At 41.1% G+C, this 19,601-nt stretch overlaps 1 protein-coding gene across 1 annotated transcript; it reads right to left on the bottom strand.

The window, feature by feature from the left end:
- Positions 1-201: 201 nt before the first annotated feature.
- On the bottom strand, positions 202-19,150 carry LOC122623739 (myosin heavy chain kinase D). The gene is made up of 4 exons (XM_043803057.1): positions 18,732-19,150; positions 1,148-2,196; positions 947-1,072; positions 202-887 (listed from the first exon to the last, which is right to left on the bottom strand). The coding sequence occupies exons 1-4, from the start codon at positions 18,750-18,752 to the stop codon at positions 653-655; spliced, it is 1,431 nt and encodes a 476-aa protein (XP_043658992.1). The 5' UTR covers positions 18,753-19,150; the 3' UTR covers positions 202-652.
- Between the last annotated feature and the right edge of the window lie 451 nt (positions 19,151-19,601).

Raw genomic sequence — 19,601 nt, 5'->3', positions numbered from 1 at the left:
ATTGAATAAAAATAAATATGATAAATTTCCAAAATCTATTATTAGTATCATTATTGCAGTGCTTTGCATATTTCAGGCTTGCCACGGATCCCGCACCACACACTAACGGGTATCAGATAGTCGGGAAACTCGACTAAAGCGTTCTCTCTTGTTTTTGTTTTTTTTTTTTATTTTTTTTAAATCGTTTTTTCATATTGGTTTCGTACATATAGTATTTTGTTTACATATTTTCATATATGGTATATATAAAGTTGATTTGTAATAAATTATAAGCAAGTCGACTGTACTCGCACTGGAAACAAGAAGAATTATATATATACAATAGAGTTCTCGAACAGTTCACGTACACATTACAAATTACACATATAAATCGCTTTAAGTACAGGCAATTCAGTTTCGTTATAATTTCAATTCCCATTAATTGGCATTAAGATTAATTCGTTGATAAGCAGCTTTCGCAGGTGAAGAGGGCGAAGAAGGAGGAGGACCTGGACGTGGACGTGGACTCGTAGAAGTGGGAGGATCAAGTGTGTTAGTGTGGACACTATATTAATAATTTGGTCTGCTCTGCACCAGATCGTTGGTGTGTATGTTTTTGTATTTCATCATTTTTGTTTTTGTCGTTTTAGACAGGATTCACGACCCACATTCTTTAGATGATCGCCTCGACCGTTCCCACCTCGGCGTTCTTTTTGATCAGGCTCTCCCACTGGGCGATGAGTCCACGCGATGAGGGCGCCTCCTCGGGCGTCAGGTCGCAGAGCTGGGCCAGCGACATAGCCGGACGCATTCCGTTGCCATTACCATTGCTGATGCCATTCGATATGTAGGCGGCTGCGTTCAGACTGCGATTACCCGATGGCTTGTGCACGATGTCCTGCTCGTTTCTGTAAGGATTACACTGTTTAAATCTCTCTCTATCAGGGGCTAACTTTGGTATACTCACCCATTCCTATCGAGTTCCTGTGTGGACTGGGCATTGCGCAGTTTTCCGGGCCCGTAGCAGTGCTCCACCTCAGAGTCCTCATCGTCATCAGCATCTGCATCAGCCTCGTCATCTGTGCTGAGTTGGCTGCAATAGAAACACAAACATTTAGATTCTGGAAGTTTTCACAGAATTGTGTATCCAAAGCCATCGAAAACTCACAGCTTGTCCAGCGAGGCCTTCAGTGTGTTCTGCCGGTTGATCTTGCGCAGACGCTTCAACTCCGATTCGCGTGACTTCAGGTCCTGCAGCTCGCGCTGGATCTTCTGCTCAACGGGGACGTATCCACGTCGCAGGGGCCTGCCCTCCGAGTCCCGCTCGATGCCCGCCGACGAAAGCGTCACCGATGACGAGTTGATGCCCCCCGTTGAGCCGCCAGACTCCAGGAATGCCATTGCTGTGCGGGTGTTCAGCTTGAGGGTGTTGTTGTTGTTGGTGCTGTTGCTATTGTTGCTGCTGATATTATTGATCTGGCCATTGGCATTTGAGGTGCCATTGGCATTGACAGCGCCCAGGGAGAGGGTCATTGGAGAGGCAGCCGGCAGGGGGCTGGTGTTGCCCAGCTTGCCATGCGAGGCAATGAAGCGCTGCATCACACCCTTGGTGGCGGCGCCACCGAAGGCAAACTGCCGCTTCTGGGGCAGACCACTCAGCTGGGGCGTGGATATGGTGCGGGTGATCAGCTTCTGCTGTGGCGGCTCAGGGGTCAAATTGTAGCAGTTGGGTCCAATGTAGCGCTGCTCCTGACGCGTCACCAGGGTCAGTTTGAGTGGCTGCTGCTTGGCCACGTTCGTGGTGATCCCAGTGATGAGGGTGTTGCTCTGCGAGGAGGCCGAAATGCCCGAGTCATCCGAGTGCTGGCCATCGAGACTCTCCTCCTTGGCGCTGTTCACGCTGGAGGCCAGCGATGGTGTGTTGGACAGCTCGTCGATGGGCAGCAGGAGCGAGGTGGTCTGCACGGCCGCCGGTTGGGCGGTGACCAGCATGCCCTGATCCTGATCCTGTTCCTGGTCCTGGCCTTCAACCAGATCGTGCTCGTCATCCGGCTGCAGTTTCGGCTCAAAGTTACCATTAACCGTGTATGTCTCGAAATCCGGCGAAGCGGAAGTGATCGTGGCGCTGGACGAAAGAGTGGCCAGCTGGCGGTACTCCTCCTCGCGCCGCACCACCTCCTTGATCTCCTCCTGAATGCGTGTCAGGGGATCGATTTTCTGCGAGCACAAAGAGCACAAGAAATGGGTTAAAAAGAGGTCCTTGTCTCCTTTTAAGAGCATAAGAAAGTATGCACTGAAAGAATGCTGTCTAACTGCAAGAACTTGCATATACAATCGATTGACTGAATAAAGAAGAAACCTGGTCTAATTTTTTGCAGAGTGCAGTTGGTAACCCAAGGCGGTGGAAGTGATCGAATTACCCTGCGAAGTTCAAACTTCTAAGTTGAATGTAATCGAATATGCCGCAAAAGCGAGTGCCATTCACTTTCGATCCGCTTCAAATTGAAAGAGTTGCAAGCCGCATTACAACAAAGAAACCGAAAAAAAAACAGAAGAAATACACAAGATACACCCGCATCCGTGGATTGCATCTTTGAGCGAAATCGGAGGAGACAAATCCGCTGTTTGCATAATCCGATTGGCTTCGATCGTGCTGCCCAAATGATCCGCCTAAAACCACACACGTCGTGGGTCGTGTGGTTCCGTGTGTTACAGAGTGGTTCAGGGTGGCCCGCAGTAATGTAGAGTGTAGAGTGGCCCACAGTTCAGAGTGGACCCAAGCGTAACCTAAGCCGATTATTGTGCGTGACATCGACAACAAAGTTAGGTGGCTTGGTGATTCCTCTACGGTTCGTTGACTGTTTTGTATCGCGGTTTTTGAATCGGTGTTTTTTTTTTTGTATAAAATATGCGAAACTATGACAAAACAACCCATAGAGAGTAAAAGTGTTTAGCAGTCTCACTTTCAGCGAGCTTTTATTATATTCTGCATACAAACATAGGAAAGATATTTGGGTTGATAATTTATGGTGGCAAGCTATTTCCTTTGAAATGATAACCAAACTTATAGCAAAGTCACATTAATTTGTTGTCGGGTTTTTGAAATTATATCGTATTCGTTGAAATTTACTTTAATCATAAATTGTGACTCATAGCGCACCCAAATCATACTTTTTAACTATTATTATGGTGTAATGCAAATATCACATGTTTGATGATTACACACTTACGAATTGCCCCTTTGAAATGTATAACATGGAAAACTTTTGCCTAAGATAAGCATTAAATGTGTTCATGCGATTGTTTTCGATTTGGTGAACTCAGAAATATTTTTGCATTTATAGTAGTTAAACAAATAATAAAAAAGTAACCAACCTAGTAAAATGTAAAAATGGGAAAATTTCGTGAAAGATAAGATATAAAATGCTAATGTGTTCATTTGATTGTGTTCGATGTTGTGAAATTTAAATTATTCCAACATTGATAATTGTTACAAACTATATATGAATTGCGCACTGTTTTTCATTATGCAATAAACATTGGGTAGGGCAATGCATTGAAACTATGTACACGCCTGTCAATTTAAAATAAAAGTTTTCTTCATTTTCTTTCACTTTTCTATCTGCTTTTCTCAGTCTTCAGACTCTTTGCGCAATAAGAACATTCCCACAGCAATCAGCATCTATTTGATGGCTAAATACTTCCCCTGCAGTCAGACTTCAAGCACTTACAGGGCCTCCACCTTATCCGCCTCATATATGTATATGCATATTACTTTATTTTCCGGGGAAAAAGGGAGGTTTATTTTCAGGAAAAGGGGGACTCGACTGGTGGTGGTTCGGGGGCAGATGATGGGGCAGCTTTTTCGGGTCACCGCATTGCCATTTGGGGGCATTTAGGGTCTTTGGGGTCTGTGACACCGCCATGTGGGTGCTCCCATTGATTGTTGATGTTGTGGTTGCTGTTGCAGGTGTGTTGCCTTGCTGCTGTTGCGTTGTTGCAATGTTGCTGCAGTGCTGCTGTTGCTGCTTTTGCTGCTGTCGGCAGTCGAGTGTCGTCAGTTGGCTTCCGCATCGTTGTCGCATTAGAAAGTGCCAGTCTTTCGGAGTCGCCAAGTGCTCGCCATTAGCGAATGCGGCATTTATGCTTCATTTTTTGTATGCTTTTCCTCACTGTATTGTCTTGTTTTGTTTGGTCTAAGTCGCCAAAAAAAAATATATACGTATGTATATATTGTGTCGCAGTCGCAGTATGAAAAAAGTGACTGTTGCCGCCCATAACTCATCGATTCGATGCAGATTTTCACTCAATTGTTTGGGCTAGGCACCCAAAACGACAACAAATCGCATCAAAATGTGCGTTTAACGACGTCGTTTTCACTTACTTCAAAACAAAAATAAGCTGGGTGAAAACCACAGCGCGGAAAAACTGGCAACGCAAATCGAAGTAAAAAATACTCTAAAGTTCAAAATAATCTAATCACAAAATGAGCTCTTGCTCAAAACAAAATGTTGTATAAATACGCAAAAACACTGTTTAATTTTTTTAATTTTGGGCCAGGTAACTTAATATCGTAAGTACTTCCCTTAACGAAGTGTCGAAGTTTTATGTACATACATATTAATTTGTACACAAAAAGTAACGTGATGCCGAGGGTTCAAAGTTTAATTAAAAAAGAAAGAGCCATGGGAAGCGCTTCCTGCGGTGGCTTCTTTCCCCCGTTTGTTGTATGTTGCATGTAAAAAGAAAGGGTATAGCTATGCACAAAAAAAAAAGAAGTTGTACGATACTTCCGTTTTCTGCTACTTGTTGCTGCCGTCCAAGTGCAATGACAGCGGCAACTTTTGGCGGCAGCTGCCTAAAGTCAAGTTGACAGCTGCTCCTCGACCGGCTGTCACTTTTGGCGCGCGTTTTTCCAGCAAATTTACCGCAAGGGGGAAATGCAAATGCAACTGCAACTGCAACGGCAACGGCAAATGCGAATGGCATGCGGCTCTTGTCCAAGTTTGAACCCATTTGCATGCCACATTCGCTGGGGTCAAACGCCCAATGGGTCGCGTGAACAGGCAGCCAGCTGAAAAACAGCAAAAAGCAGGCAACAAGCAAATAAGCCAAAGACTTGGGCGCAATTTGTTGCTGCTGCTGCTGTTGCTGTTGCTGCCGCAATGTTGCTGCCACGACAAGATCGGCCAACAATAAGATCAGCAACGAGGCAGAAAGCAAATTGGCAAGAGGGGGAACAACACAAAACATGAGTAACGAAAAGCGAAACAAATAAGAACATGCTGGCGATGATCGGGACTGCAAAGTACCCATTACTAAAAACCAATTTAACATTAAAATAAATTATACTCATACTTATAATATGTTTATTAGAAACACATACAGTATGCAGAAAAGAACCAAATGAGCAATACAAGTAACATACATGAACTAGAAAGTTTCTAAAGATTGAATTATTTAGTGAACCTTCTACTTGGGAAACCTCGGAATGGGAAATCAATTAGCGTATGGATAAGGAAAATTGTATACCCAAATCGGTGGCATTAGTGGGTACGAACAGCAGAGGAGAAGAAACAAGAGAAGAAACGTAGAAACAGCGGGAGAACGTGACAAGAAACGTGACCGTGACTGTGGCTCTTTCTCCGCGCCCCCCACTTTCCCTCTCCCTCTTTCCATATCGCGCTATCTCTGTCTGGCAACTGATCCACTTCGGGCAATAACACAGCGACACTGAGACAAATTTAGGGAAGTTCTTTACAATATGCAATATTCTATAAATTAGTTAATTATGCAGATTTTCTCCTTGCATTTCGGATAAGTAAAGATCAAGTTACAAGATGCTCGTACATTTTTCTTGCAGTGTAATCTTCGCTGCTCTGCTTGGGCTGCTGCGACGCTGACGTCGTTTCCAGGCGAGCGATCAGCATTAGCATAACGACCATCATTATCGTCATCATCGCCTTCGTGATCATCGCGTACAACACTCGTATTTGGGGCAATTCATTTAGCGTTTTCCTCAGTGACCGCCGCATATGCAGCTGAAGCGTGCAAAAAAAATTGTACAAATCAACAAAGAAGAAGCGAACGCAACAAAAACCAAACTAAAGGTACCAAAAAATCCAAAACAATACATTGAATATGCAAACGAAGGGCGGTACTTAAAACTTTTTTGCCATTTTAAAACAAAAGACGCAGAGGGAAAATCACAAGATGCCAAAAAGCAGATTGTGCTCATATCCTGTGCTTAGAATAAACTAATTTATCACTTCGTGATAGGATCGGCTTAAAACCAAAAACTACAAAAAATGTTTTTTAAACTACATACGTAGTTAAACTTATCAGCATTACATGATTCATACATAAGTTGACTAATTTGCTTACTAAATTCCTAAAAGCTTAGAAGCAGCATTCTTAGTTATAATATATATAAGTAATACCACATTTTAAATTAGTTTTTAAGTTGTTTCATTTCGATGCGATCTATTATAGTAAGTTCTATGCTATATCATTTCAGAATTACTTGAGCTCAAGCTATTACAATTGATACAAAGTCCCAGGAAATTACTATTATTGCCTTTAAATCGGCACCATATCATCTTGAATATAATCTAAATTTCTGTTTTCAGATACGTATATGCAACCATAGACCTTCAGTTCCCACGAGTGCATGCTTTTGTACCTCCCATCGCAGGTATTTGCCAATGCCATTATCTTTTTGCCCAACTGCAACTGAACATTGCTCCGGCTGAACGAGCTTTAGCCACGATCCGATCGACCCAGTTTCGACTTACCTATAGCAAATCGTGATCCACACACTATATATTTTGGTCTAAAGGGGGAAAAGCAAAAGATAAGCAAAGCTACGGAGACGGAGATAATGGCCAAGGGAAATCTAAGGCGGATGCACTTGGAGCATGTGTCAATTATGACGCCATATCATTAGCATTACCAATACCATTAAGAATGGACCGTTACTGGGATGGCTGGTCATTAGATTTCTGGATTTGCCATGCCACAGAAGAAAATGTTGGCCAAAAACCCAGAAAGGCAACAAAAAACAACTCAACCAAAATACCAAGAGACCACTCAAAATGATGGCCAGAGTCACGTCCCCAGCTCTGGGCGCTCCATTAGCAAAAAAAGAAGAAAACAAATTGGTCAACAACGCGAAAACAGGCCGAAATAGATGGCCAAAAATGGTACAAAAGGGGCGGGGGCTTGGGGGTGCGGAACCCAGGATTGTGGGTGGGATTGCTGGGAAATGGGGCCAAAGAGATATTGGGTTTTTGCGCAATTCACGGGCAAATACATAGTTCGTGTTGCTTTTCATTCGAACCTTATCTTATATGATGGGTAGGTAGGTTCCTATAAAACGTTCCCACACACATGTGTGTTAACCAAAATGAATTTGGCGATAACCGAATGGATGGGTGGGGGGGGCGTGGAGTGAAACGGGCGAGTGCTGATAAAGAAAAGCCCATCGATTCGATCGTTGTTTGTTTCCCAGCTGCTCCAGGTTTTTCGGCTTTTTAGCCAACAATGCGTGACCTGGCCAAATCAGGGGCTTGAACTGAAGTTTGCTTTTTCAATTCCGTCTCGTTACATTCGGCGGCTTGATTGCGGATTGTTTGGCCATTAATTTGGCTTCGGCTGTCGGTCTTGGCCAGCTTTTTATTGGCCCCGGACAGTTAGTTAGTTAGTCGGTCATTAAATTAAGTGCCTGGCTGACGGGAGGCAGAGCACTCAGCTCTAAAGATAGACACGCCGGATGATTCAGTCAACCGAACAGAAAACTAAGTGTTATCTTGGGCGAAACTGTTTTATTGACCCAGCTCTAAGCTCTAGGCAAACACATTGATTTAACGCCAAGGGAACATTGAGCAAAGTTCAATTCTTTTATTATTTTATTATAAACAAAAAGTATGCACAGCTCAAAATTCGAAAAGAGTATTGATTGGCCAAATACTGTATTATTTAACGAAGAAATTGCTAATAATTATTCAGAGCAAAAAGGTGCAACATCTGGCATTTCAAGCCAACTTCCCATGGAAAAATGTGGCCTGGCCACTCAACCGGCGCACCAAATATGCGATCCGCACCGCATTGCGCCGCAAAAAAATGCCATAACAATAGGGCATAAAAGCCGATAAAACAAAAAGCCAAACAAAAAGTGAAACAAAAACCAAATTATGTCATACGAATGCAGACTAGAGCGGAGCTGCATGCCGATGACCAGACCCACAAAACGTGCCCAGCATATCTTACTAAATAATATAATAATATGGTAAGGTAAAGTGGCGGACCATTATGTCATCTGTCCACTGCGAAATGCGAAGGCAGCAGCTGAACATCTTCCCAAAGGAAAAGTGGCCAAGTGGCAGCTGGTTTGGGCCATTGACACTTAAAATAAGCGCCACAAGCGAGGAAAAAACTGCTGAACTGTTGAGAACTGCTGAGAAGTGTGGAAGCAAAGAACAAGCCATGTAGACACATGTATGTGCAGCTGTAAGTGCAGCAAACAGTTGCGTGTTGAACTTGGGGCGCTCCACGAAGCACGTAAAAGATGCAGGGCACACTGAGAGAAAAACCTAACGAAATATATGCACTATTATGCTTTTAGGTGTTCAGTATCATTTTGTATATTCTACTCGCTGTACTCATTGATTTCCGTGCACTACACCTGGGCACCTGTTGTCTGTTCTTTGGGCCAGATCAGATCGCTGGGGTGCACATATCTGGGCCTTTGTAATTGCCATGTCTTTTGATGGCTGCTGTAAATTGAAACTGTGTTTCATATTGTGTCGCTGGCTGATTGAAATATGTACCTCAAGTACCAAGACAATGGCAAATATTTGCGAAACACTTTGTCGGTGAGCCGCGACGACAACAACCGCAAGATTCTTCTACGGATGGGGACAAACAGACGCGATTCAGATACAAGATACACGGGCAAAGTTAATTGACTTGCTTTGTTCGCTTTCGAGCTATTTGCTCTGCATTTTCAGTATTATTATTTGTTTTTACTCTAGTTGTATTTTTCTCGGTTTTTTTTGGCTAACCTGGAAACGGAACAAACTGAGATCGATGGGGTAACTACGTAGTGCCAAGAGCAGCAGTGACAGGCGGGAATTACCTCAGTTTTTTGGGTTGATTAAAAGCGAAACCATTTCACTGACTGCCTTGAGAAAGTGCCCAGCACTTAAGACGTGACAATGGCCCGCGTTTGCTGAACGGTTTGGCTCATTTTCCCGCCCAGACAGTTGACCGTTAAGCATTTGAAACCGAACCCCACCCACCCGATGAAAAGCACATACCATCCTATCCAAGTCCACACCCACTGGAGCTGAACTTGAGCCAAACTGAATGGGCACGGTTTTCTTTTTCCCCTGTTCTTTTTTATTATATTTTCTTTTTTGTGAATGAAATGCGCCCGTCCATTGTCCGCATTTATGACATTTAGCAGCCGCTTAGCCAACGAGCCACTGCCAACGAACGGTAAACGGTTTGGATGCTAACTGCACTTTATAAGCGTCATATTTTGTCCGTTTGTCTGTCTGTCCGTTTGTCCGTTGGTCCGCTGTCCGTCAGTTGGCATGGATCGTAAAAATTATCATTATCATTATCGTCGCTGGGTTATTCCTATATTTTTGTCCAACTCCCCTAACACCTTGCATTCCATTTTCATCATTTTTTGTTTCTTTTTGTTTGTTATGTTTTGTGAAAGGTTGTGCATACTTATTAAGACCATGTGCCATGGAAATGTTTAGCGGTTGCCTTTCACCAACTTTTCCGAGTTTTCCAGGCTAACAGTTATTGCACTTCCTAGAATTTTCGTGATAGTGCAAATAGATAAGTCTTGTGGACATTGACTAGCAGCAAATCAATGACAAGGTGAAGCCATTGATAATGGTTGTAAATCATTATTAAATACCTATGGCAAAATAGATTAATGGAGTGTTATTCTCTGAAAGCTCCAACTATTTTTCTTGAAAATGTATATTTTTTTAGCTACCTTGTAAGAGTTTTTTCCCAACAAACTCAGTCAAGAAACCAGGTCAAAAGAGACGTAAACCGCCAACACCTTCACAAAATTCGCCAGCGAAAACAAAACCGAGTGTTGAAACAATAACAATATCTGTCTCTAATTTAGTTAAATGTACTTATAACAAGCATAACAAATGTGGGAATGTCTTTCCCACGCCTTTGGAACAAAGTGGAGTTGGAGTTGGATACGTCGTTTTCTGAGTTTTAGACTTGGAGAGACAATTGCCAAATCATGTCAGAGATAAATTACGCGAAAGGCAGAAATCTCCAATGCATATGCAAAGTTAGTGACTCTTTTTATGTTTAAACACATTTATATGTACATACATATATGCTCCACTCGGAATGGATGGGGGCCAACTGTCTCCGCTGGCTTATTTATGTTACTATGTCTGTGTGACAGCCGATGTCGACGATACTTAGTGGCGATGGCGATGGTGATGGTGATGGTAATGCGTCGACCGTTAAACACCCGACCATTGTTAAGCAAATGCAAAAAACAACACCGGACACCGGACAGTGGACACTGGACAGTGGCATTTGAGACATTCGAGGCATTTTGCAGAAGCAGGTGGCAGCGGAAATGCCCGCACTGTGGAAATGGCTTCATTACGGGAAGGCGGTCATAAACTCGATGGCACGAGACCTGCAACTTTTCAGCGATTTCAGATTGCAGCTTATGCAATCCACGGGGGCAACATATGCAAAGAGTTTCTATTATTTTATAGAGCAGTACTAAATAGCTCGATGAAATATATCGATAAAGGTGAAGTAATTGCCATGTCATAGCCAAGATGATGGGTGCTATCAACCCATCTGGTACTACTAAATATAGATACTGTTCCAATGCTTCTTGAGCAACATTTGGGGAAGCACTCGGGCCGGTAAAATACACTTTGCTGTTGTTGCTGCTGCTGCAGTAAATGAGTCACCTGGCCATTTATAATTGGCAACGGCATTTTCAATTACTTTCGGCCAAAGTATCTTATCTGGTTTCCTTTGCTCCAGTTGCCGACATTCCCCACTTGTTATTTCGTTTGTTTAGCACCACCAACACCACCACCACCAACACCAGCACCACCACAACCCACTGGAGCACTCGAACAGCACCACCAGCAGAATAGGCACCACCATGTACTCTGTACTCTGTGTTTTTTACAACAACCTGCTGCAATATTATCAGTAGATGGGCTGAATTAGCAGCTCAGAATTTGGCGCCCCTTGCAGGTGTCTATATACCATATTTACACCACGGACTTACGAATGTATGCAGCAAAGTTACGTCTGATACGCCTTATCAGCTATCATTTCGTTATCGATATATACATATTAACAGTCAAGTTCAGTTAACAAAATTGAGTCATCAGCGCTGGAATTTGTATTGAAACTCTCCTTTTGGGCCCGAGATTTACCTTCTTGGTGATTGTTGTAAGGAACGGCAGGTTGGTACGATATCACTGCTATAATTAATAGGTAATAAATCTGGGCCGTTTTGTATTTTTAAGTGTAGGTAGAATTCGGAAAAATATAGTTCTCTCTTGGGGGAATAAGATTACTGTGGCAATAGAACTTTTCGATTAGATAAAGTCGCTGATTTCTTTCACACAAACCAGTTGTTAAAAATATTTGTTAAGGTTCAAAGAAAAACACTTACTCCATTGGAATGAGTATTAAAATGAGAGGTTTAGTGGCCGCCCAAAATATTATATACAACATTTCCGGCTAATGGCTCTTATCAAGCGTCACTTAATGCCAGCCATATGCTAATTAGCCCCCAGCCCCGCCCACCAATTTGTGTATATAACACCTTGACATTGATGAATTGCAAATGTTGGAAACGTTGGCAGACTTTCGTTGTGAAACTTCCATGGTATAGGCACTGAAATCGTTCTTATCGTAGATATATATGGTTGATAATGACGCTTATCATTCAATGTTAGTCGCAAGTCAATAGAACCTTGACTTATATAGTAGATCCTACAATATCCAACCATATATATCAAACCATCCGTCGAAGTTTGCAATTGAACTTGGGGTTGCGAGCCGAGACAATTGCATTTGCACTTTGGTGCCATCAATTTGGCGACTCTCACGCCATGCCATATAAAAACCATGGCGTACCATAATATTCCATACTATACCGTTCCAATAATAATTGAATTTGGAGAAAGTACAGTCACGGCCCATTGTTTAGTTGGTTTTTTTCAGATGGCTGTTGATGGTGGAAATTGCGACACGCTTTTGCCAACGTCTGCCATTGACACTTGCTTCTCTCGCTTTCATTCAAATTTTCGCAGTCAAAAGCCAATAGAAATAAAACAGTGTTGTGTGAAACTAAAGATCCAATGCCATACCATACCATCCTCATCCTCATCCTATCCCATCGTTCAGCCAACCGAAGTGCAATGCATCGTGGCAAAAATGTAAAGTAGCACAAAATGTTAGTAAGTCGAGCAAACAAAATGCATCGGGAGGGGGTCTCTCACTCCATTATAAATCATAATACACCGTCTCATATACTATACCATACCATATACGTATCATACGTATCCATCATAATGCAAACGCCCACCCAGGCGATCCGACATGCAATCGAAAGCGGCTCTTCTGCCGGCAATCTAATTGATATTTCTACTGGCTGACGCTGACTGGCATTTACATGGCTCGATTTTCAGGGGCCTGTGAAAAAGTGCTGGGCTAATTGAAAGAGAGAGTGCGCACATCGGTGCCAATGGGTTAAGGTTGCCATGCAAATCGCAGTGCCGAGACAAAAACAAAAAACATTGTGGTAGGTCACCGAGTTCTCCTTTTTTTATTAGAGGACGGGGGCTTATTTTATCAATACACCCAGACAATGGGGCAAAGGAAAGTGTTTTGTTTCTTTTCGGTTTTTGGTTTTCGGTTTGGCATGGGAGCGCCAGTTATGAGTAAAGTGCCTGGGAAGTCGACACATTGAACCTTTGGTTGGGCGAAAGTTTTCCAATAATTTCCATGACGTGCCATAGCAAAACAATATGTCGTATTTTTATCTTTGCCAGTATGATTTAAAGTCGTCAGAAGTCTGGGTGCTCGTGTTTAAATTTGATATTGATAACACATGATTGAAGCTTGATCATTTCTTTCAAATAAATGATCTGATTTCAAATATCACTTGTTGCTAACACAAGTTGTAAACATAACTCAAACACCTTCCTGTTTTTGGAGAGCTCCCAACTTCCCAACTTCCCACCAGAAACGCCGTTTTATCTTGTGGCCAACAAGGCCATCTCCAGCTGACATTTCTCACACTGACAAAACCCTTTCATCTCCCCGAAAGCAATCAATCAAATGGTAATTGAAAAACTGCAAGTTATGAACATGTGTACCCTTGCATACGCATGACATCTGCCGCAATGAACTTGCATCTCTGCCAAGTTCCTTCTTCCGCGCGGAAAAACAAATCTGTGCAACTGGAAAAACAATAAGCGGGAAAATGAGGGAACAACAAAAAGGTCAGGCTGTGCTGAGGAGGAAGAAAAAAAACTTTCTAGAAAAAGAAAATATAAAAGCTCATTATTTCTCCTGCACGTTCTTCTTCGATGACTTGTGCTGAGGATGGAGTGAGTTGATTCCGAGTTGATTTGAGAAAACAACTTTCAAAGCGAAACGATCATGAGAAAAGAATGGAATAGATCTGGGGACTAGCAATGCATCTTTCATCATCTGGTCATCGATTTCCTTCGCCTCACGTTGAAGAATACATATTTCCACAGGGAAAAATGTTGGGAAATATTTAAGAGGCGATAAGCTACAAAAATATCTAATGTAAGCACACAATTGAATGTTTTCCTTTCTCAAACGCTCTAATTTTGTAAAAGCATTTTCATAGAGCACTCCAAATTGCCCCTAAAATCTAGGGAATGTCCTATTTTTTCTTACTGTACACTGAAAACTGATAATTTTCTTGTGCCATGACGAAAAATCAATTTTGGCTAATCGATGATCGTGGATCAGTAGTAAGTCGGTGCAAAATTACAGCCAATGACATCGAATCGATTCGATATCGAAGGTATCCGTGGTACAATCAATTGATTTACTAATTGCGAACAATTTAATAGCAATTATGTGTTATGTTCGGCTGCAATCGGGAAAATCTTGTATCTGTGAGATAATCGATGACTTGCGATGACTTCTTTCACTTTGATTGACACGCTTTTTGGGTTATGGTTTATACATTATGTACGTGTGTATGTGCATGGTATATGGCTAATTGATTTCTGACCACCTCAAGTTGAGTCGAAGTTATAAAATCGACTTGCGGCCGGCAATTATATCAGCCGGCCAACGGTAAACGAGCTGCGATCGATCAATTAAGAAACGCGCTATATATTGCTATCTATATATAGTATATATGTATATATTATGTATGGGGTACGAGTATTAGGTTTGGGTTATGGGTTTGCTGTGGCTTGGTTTCATTTTGTCCGCTTCGGATTGCCGCATAAAATGTAGTTCAAATCACTTTCGAAAATAGAGCTGAATATAGATACATATATAAAGGAAAACATTGCATTGTGTTGTATTGTGTTGTGTTGTGTGGGGCAGTTAAAAATGCTTGCCACAGTCCTAACGGTCATCGCATTCACATTCACTTTTCATTGAAAAACCGGGAAAGAAACAGAAACAGAAACTGAAACTGAATCAGCCTTAAACACATTTGAATTTCTAATCGGCCGACGACGAAATGTTTTATGTGCGTCTTATTACTATTATTATTCAGATTGGGGCTTATTCGATTTCGTAATCGCAGATCATTTCGCTTTTACACCTCGCCATCTCGACATTATTCCAATTTCATTTGTTACCAACAAAAATACATATACATATGTGTAAAAGTCTCGGTCTGGGTCTTTGGCTTTTAAGTTCATTGCCAGAACTGAATAATACAAAAAAAAAAGAAAAAACTGGTTTTCTGTTTCGTTGTCGGTGAAATTTATGATGCATAATATTTGTTTTATTTGCCATTGTTTGTGGTCGGTCATAGGCAGCCCCGTTGCACTCTCGTCATCTCGCAATGATTTGAACGCCAAGATGCAATTGAAAGTTCCCAGAAAAAAACTTGGCGAGTTCCCAGAAGGCTTACGAAACTTTGGGGATTTACCAAATGCTTGGGGTGTTTTAGAAATTCAATTTATGGGCATTTTTTTGAGGTAATCTAATATGGGAATTGTCAGCCGAAAGGAGTTTTTGGGTCATTTTTCAAACCGTTTTATGTTCTTAGTTTATGGTTCATCTTTTTGATGGATAATACCCTAAAATATACAAATGATGCATATTCCTAGCGTGTTGAATCGTTAATTAATCAACATGCTGATACGCTTTTTCATAGCCTAAAATGATTGATCTTTTGTAACCAAATTTAAGATACTAGGTATCATTAAAACGAAATCAAATCAGCATTTTTATAGCATCATTAAATATACTATGAAATATAAGAATATACCTGCTTAATTCCACATTTATTAAGCTGCAAATAAGTACTAAAAATGAAGTGAAAATTAAAGTTGAATGCCTGCCAGGCGCATTGATTTGGCTAAGCTCCATTTCCAGATTAGCTTGAGATCTAGTTTAGCTTAGCCGCCCATAATTAGTGGTTAATTAACTTGTCCGATTGTGTAGGATTCTCGGCATCTGAGATCTGAGATCTGAGATACATTTGCTTCGCTTCGTTTTCCATATCTTCGCTTTGGATACGTTCAACTGCTTCAGTTTCCGAGATAATATCTCCCATCTTTTCGGTTTGAGTGCTTCAATAATAACTGTTGTTTTTGGGATTTTCTCTGTTTGTTTTTGTTTTGGTTTCCCCCCATCTTGAGATTGCCAGAGGTCAGGAGTCGTTGAACCCAGACATTGACCTCCACCTTCTCCACCTCCGCCCCTTTGGCGATCGACACACGACAAGTTTCGAGTTTTGTTTTATTTTATTTCATTTTTTTTTTATTTAACGTACTTTGCGTTCGCCGTTTGCGTTTTTCATTTGAGCCTGACTTTGGCTTTGGGCCATCATCTCCCACCTCCAAAAAAAAGAAAGAAAAATAAAAAGGTAACTTTCGGCTATCCCCTCTTTTATCTGACCATCTGCGTTTATGTGTAATTACATCGGTCTCTTGGGAGACTCCAAGATCTGAGTTTTGAAGTTTTTGAGGGATTCTTTGCATTTCATTCCGATACGCCTTTTGGCTTTTGTCCACTAGACAACGTTTTCTTCTAGCCACTTTGGAAAAATTTGGAAAGAGCAGTTAGCCCATCATCTTTTCTACCCACTCACCCTCCACTTGAATCATTATGTTTATGTTTTTCGACTTGGGTAATTTCCATTTTCTATTACAAACGTTGTATTGGCTGCGAAGCTGCATTTAAACATTCATTAGGCATTTATCAAACAGTTTGCTGTCAGGATCTCACGGTTTTTCGTTGTTTGGCTGACCGGTTTTCGGGCATTTTTACTTTCAATTGGCAAACGGGAAAAATCGACGTGAAAATCTTACTACCGCCGTCTGCGTCCGCAATGCGCAAAAAAAGCGAAATTTTAATAGACCAGCAACGACCAGAAATGATGCATCAAATTCTAACCGGTTTTTGGGGTTTTTCTTCTACTTTTATTGGGAAAAAGTGTTTTTTTGTTGTGAAGAAAATGGGGGAAAAACAAATGGAGATGTTCAGGCCAAAGGTAATTATTAGGAAATAAATTGAAAAAGATTAAGTAAACAAGTAGCTATATTTTTGAAAATATTTATAATTTAAGTGGAGACCAATTATAACAAGGTTTGGGTATTTCTTGTCTAAATTGATAAAATATCAAAATAGCCTCGGCTTCAGTCGTTCTTAACTGCACTTTTAATAGTTAAGATGCAAATGGGCTTGTAAAAGTTTGCCGAGTGTAGCGAGGTTAATCAGGAATTGGAGTCTTCATTTCACGGATTTCAGACTTCTGCTCAAACGGACTGCTGATCGAGTGCAGATCTTCAGCTTGGCCTGAATCGCATCCGTCGGTTTGATGGAGATCCTCGAGCGCAATCCGCTGCCATGGCCAATCAGCCAGTCTCAATCACTTGACCATGGAGCCCCCACTGCCCCCGTTCACCGACCCCCCATTCCCCCCTCGACCTCTCCACCGTCTCGATCATTTGTCGACATGTCCATTGCGATTCTCGAGGCATTTTATTTGGGTCATGGACAGTCATCTGGCTCGATGGTCCCCTCTGCGATGTCTTGTGTCTACAGGTTTTTCGACTTTTACTTGCAACTGGCATTGGCCAGGCCGAAAAAGGCATTTTTCTGGCTCTGCGGTTCCGTGTTTCATCTCGTTTGGGCTTTCAATACGAAACAGTCATTTTTTTGGGGGGTTCTCGGCTGTTGAGTAAGCTGCTTGAGCAGCTGTTATGGCACTTCTCAAAGTTATTCATATTTTTTGACAGGTTTGCATACTAAAAACATCAAGTATTTATAGACCGTGTTTATATTGGTTCTTAAAGTATTTTAAATATGGCATAATTGCATATGAGAAGATTTCGAGTAGAAAGCTACTAACTAATAAGTTGTTAAGTTTATTATAAATTTCAAATTGCTACTAGAATGTTTTTCATTTGTGCTGGTACAGATCTTTTAATATTTTATCTTCATTTTTTGTGTGCCATGATGTGGATGATTTTGAAAGAGATTTCTTATCGAAAATGACATTTGTGGCACACTTTTGGACTTAAGGCCTGAATTCTCCGACTTCGCCAGAGGTGCGAAAGAGAGGGAACCAAAAAGAAAGAGAGCAGGACAGAGAGAAGGAGGAGTACCGCGAGAATTGTAGACCAAAACAATGGCGATCACAAATTTCACAGCTCTTACCATGACTTTGGTTTTGGCCCCCAAGAAAAAAGATCAAGACGGGTCCAAAAATATATATTAAACACAATAAAACAGCGTGGCCAACTGTGCAAATAAAGCGCCAGCCACAATAACAACAATGGGGGACACACACACATGCACACCTGTGGGCAACAGAAGAAGTAGAAAAACAACAAAAAAAAACCAAAAAAAGAACAACATGTAAATGAAAAACCAAACAAAACCATTTTACAATTGTGGCCATTGTTGTTGTTGTTCGGTTTTTTTTCTGCGGAAAGTCGGGAAAATCAGTCAATGGAACGTCACGGCAGAGCAGCGACAGAGGCGCCGGCAGCGACGCCAGCAGAGGCAGCGCAGCATCGGGGGCGTACTAAGTTCAATGGAATACAGGAGAAGGCAGGGAAGCGAAGGAGATGAAGAAATGGGTGGAGAATGGGTTGCAACAAGAATAAAAGGAAATACAAGAACCACTTCATAAGCTGCTACATTAATGTAATCATCTAATATGTTATTGTTCAAAATTTTAAGAATATATTTTTTATGTCTTTTCCTCAGTCATAAAATATAAACTGCTCCAGTTCAAACAAATATAGAAAATACTCTCAATCACCTAAAAGTCTAATTAAGGCATCTGAAATTATCTAAAAGTTTGTTGATTTTTTGATCAGCATATTCTGGAAATATTTCATTTTTATAAAAGCATTCTCTGCTGAGTTCTAGTTATAAACATATTCAATATACACAAAATAAGTAGTATTATCTTTCTAGCTAAGTTAGAATCAAATAATATATTATAGCTTACTGCTAAGATTTAAATATTTACTAACCTCTTCAACTTTCTGCTGCATTTTGACGAAAAGTTTTACTTTGCTGTTTTTGCAAAAATGCTCCTTTCAACACTTAACAGAACAAAATTTATAAAAAAAAGAAACGAAAGTAAATGTTTCAACTGGAAAACATTCACTGCAACGTCTATTTAAAATTGCACTTCCAGTGTTTGTTGCAGAATTTCTCCTTTTCTTGTTTTCTCTTGTTTATCGGCGGTTGCGCGCGCGCAAAGAGTGCAGCGAAGAAAGGAAACAACCAAACAAACAGACGGATGAATGGGGAGTTGGAGTACGCGCGAAGAATCGTAGAATTGTTGAATCGTGGAGAATCGTAGACTTGGAGGAACGACCAGCACGCAGAGCAATCGAAAACACAACTGGCGGCCAAAATGAAACGAGGAATGTGTGGAGTGCATAGAGCAGCCGACGATAACACAAACACAGCGGCAAAGCTCCGCGAGCAATCGATAAGCCTATCGAATATACCGAAACGGAGTTGGTATTTTCCAGGGATGGCGACTGTGAAACTAACAAGCTAAATTTAGCTAACGTATTTGATATTGGTATATTTTACTATAAATTGGTTGGACTTTTTGAATTACTATTATTACTATTATTATTTGTAGTTTATTAATTTAAAATTATAAACCTCTAGCCAACTAATTTTTGTAAATATTTACCATCTTATTGATATTATGTTTACCTAAAATAAATAAGTTACAAATTATGTCAAATTCATAAGCAAATTGCACTTTACACAACTTAAATTTAGTTTTTAAATCCCATTAGGTAGGTAATCTTTTGGCTACTTTTTAGCTATTATATTTCCCACTATAGTTATCGACCTTGACAGTTGTCACGGCAACAATA

Source organism: Drosophila teissieri, chromosome X (genome assembly GCF_016746235.2).
Source record: "Drosophila teissieri strain GT53w chromosome X, Prin_Dtei_1.1, whole genome shotgun sequence".
NCBI classification, from domain to species: domain Eukaryota; kingdom Metazoa; phylum Arthropoda; class Insecta; order Diptera; family Drosophilidae; genus Drosophila; species Drosophila teissieri.
Note: the sequence above shows the minus strand (reverse complement) of the source record. Positions and strands in the feature narration are given on the sequence as shown.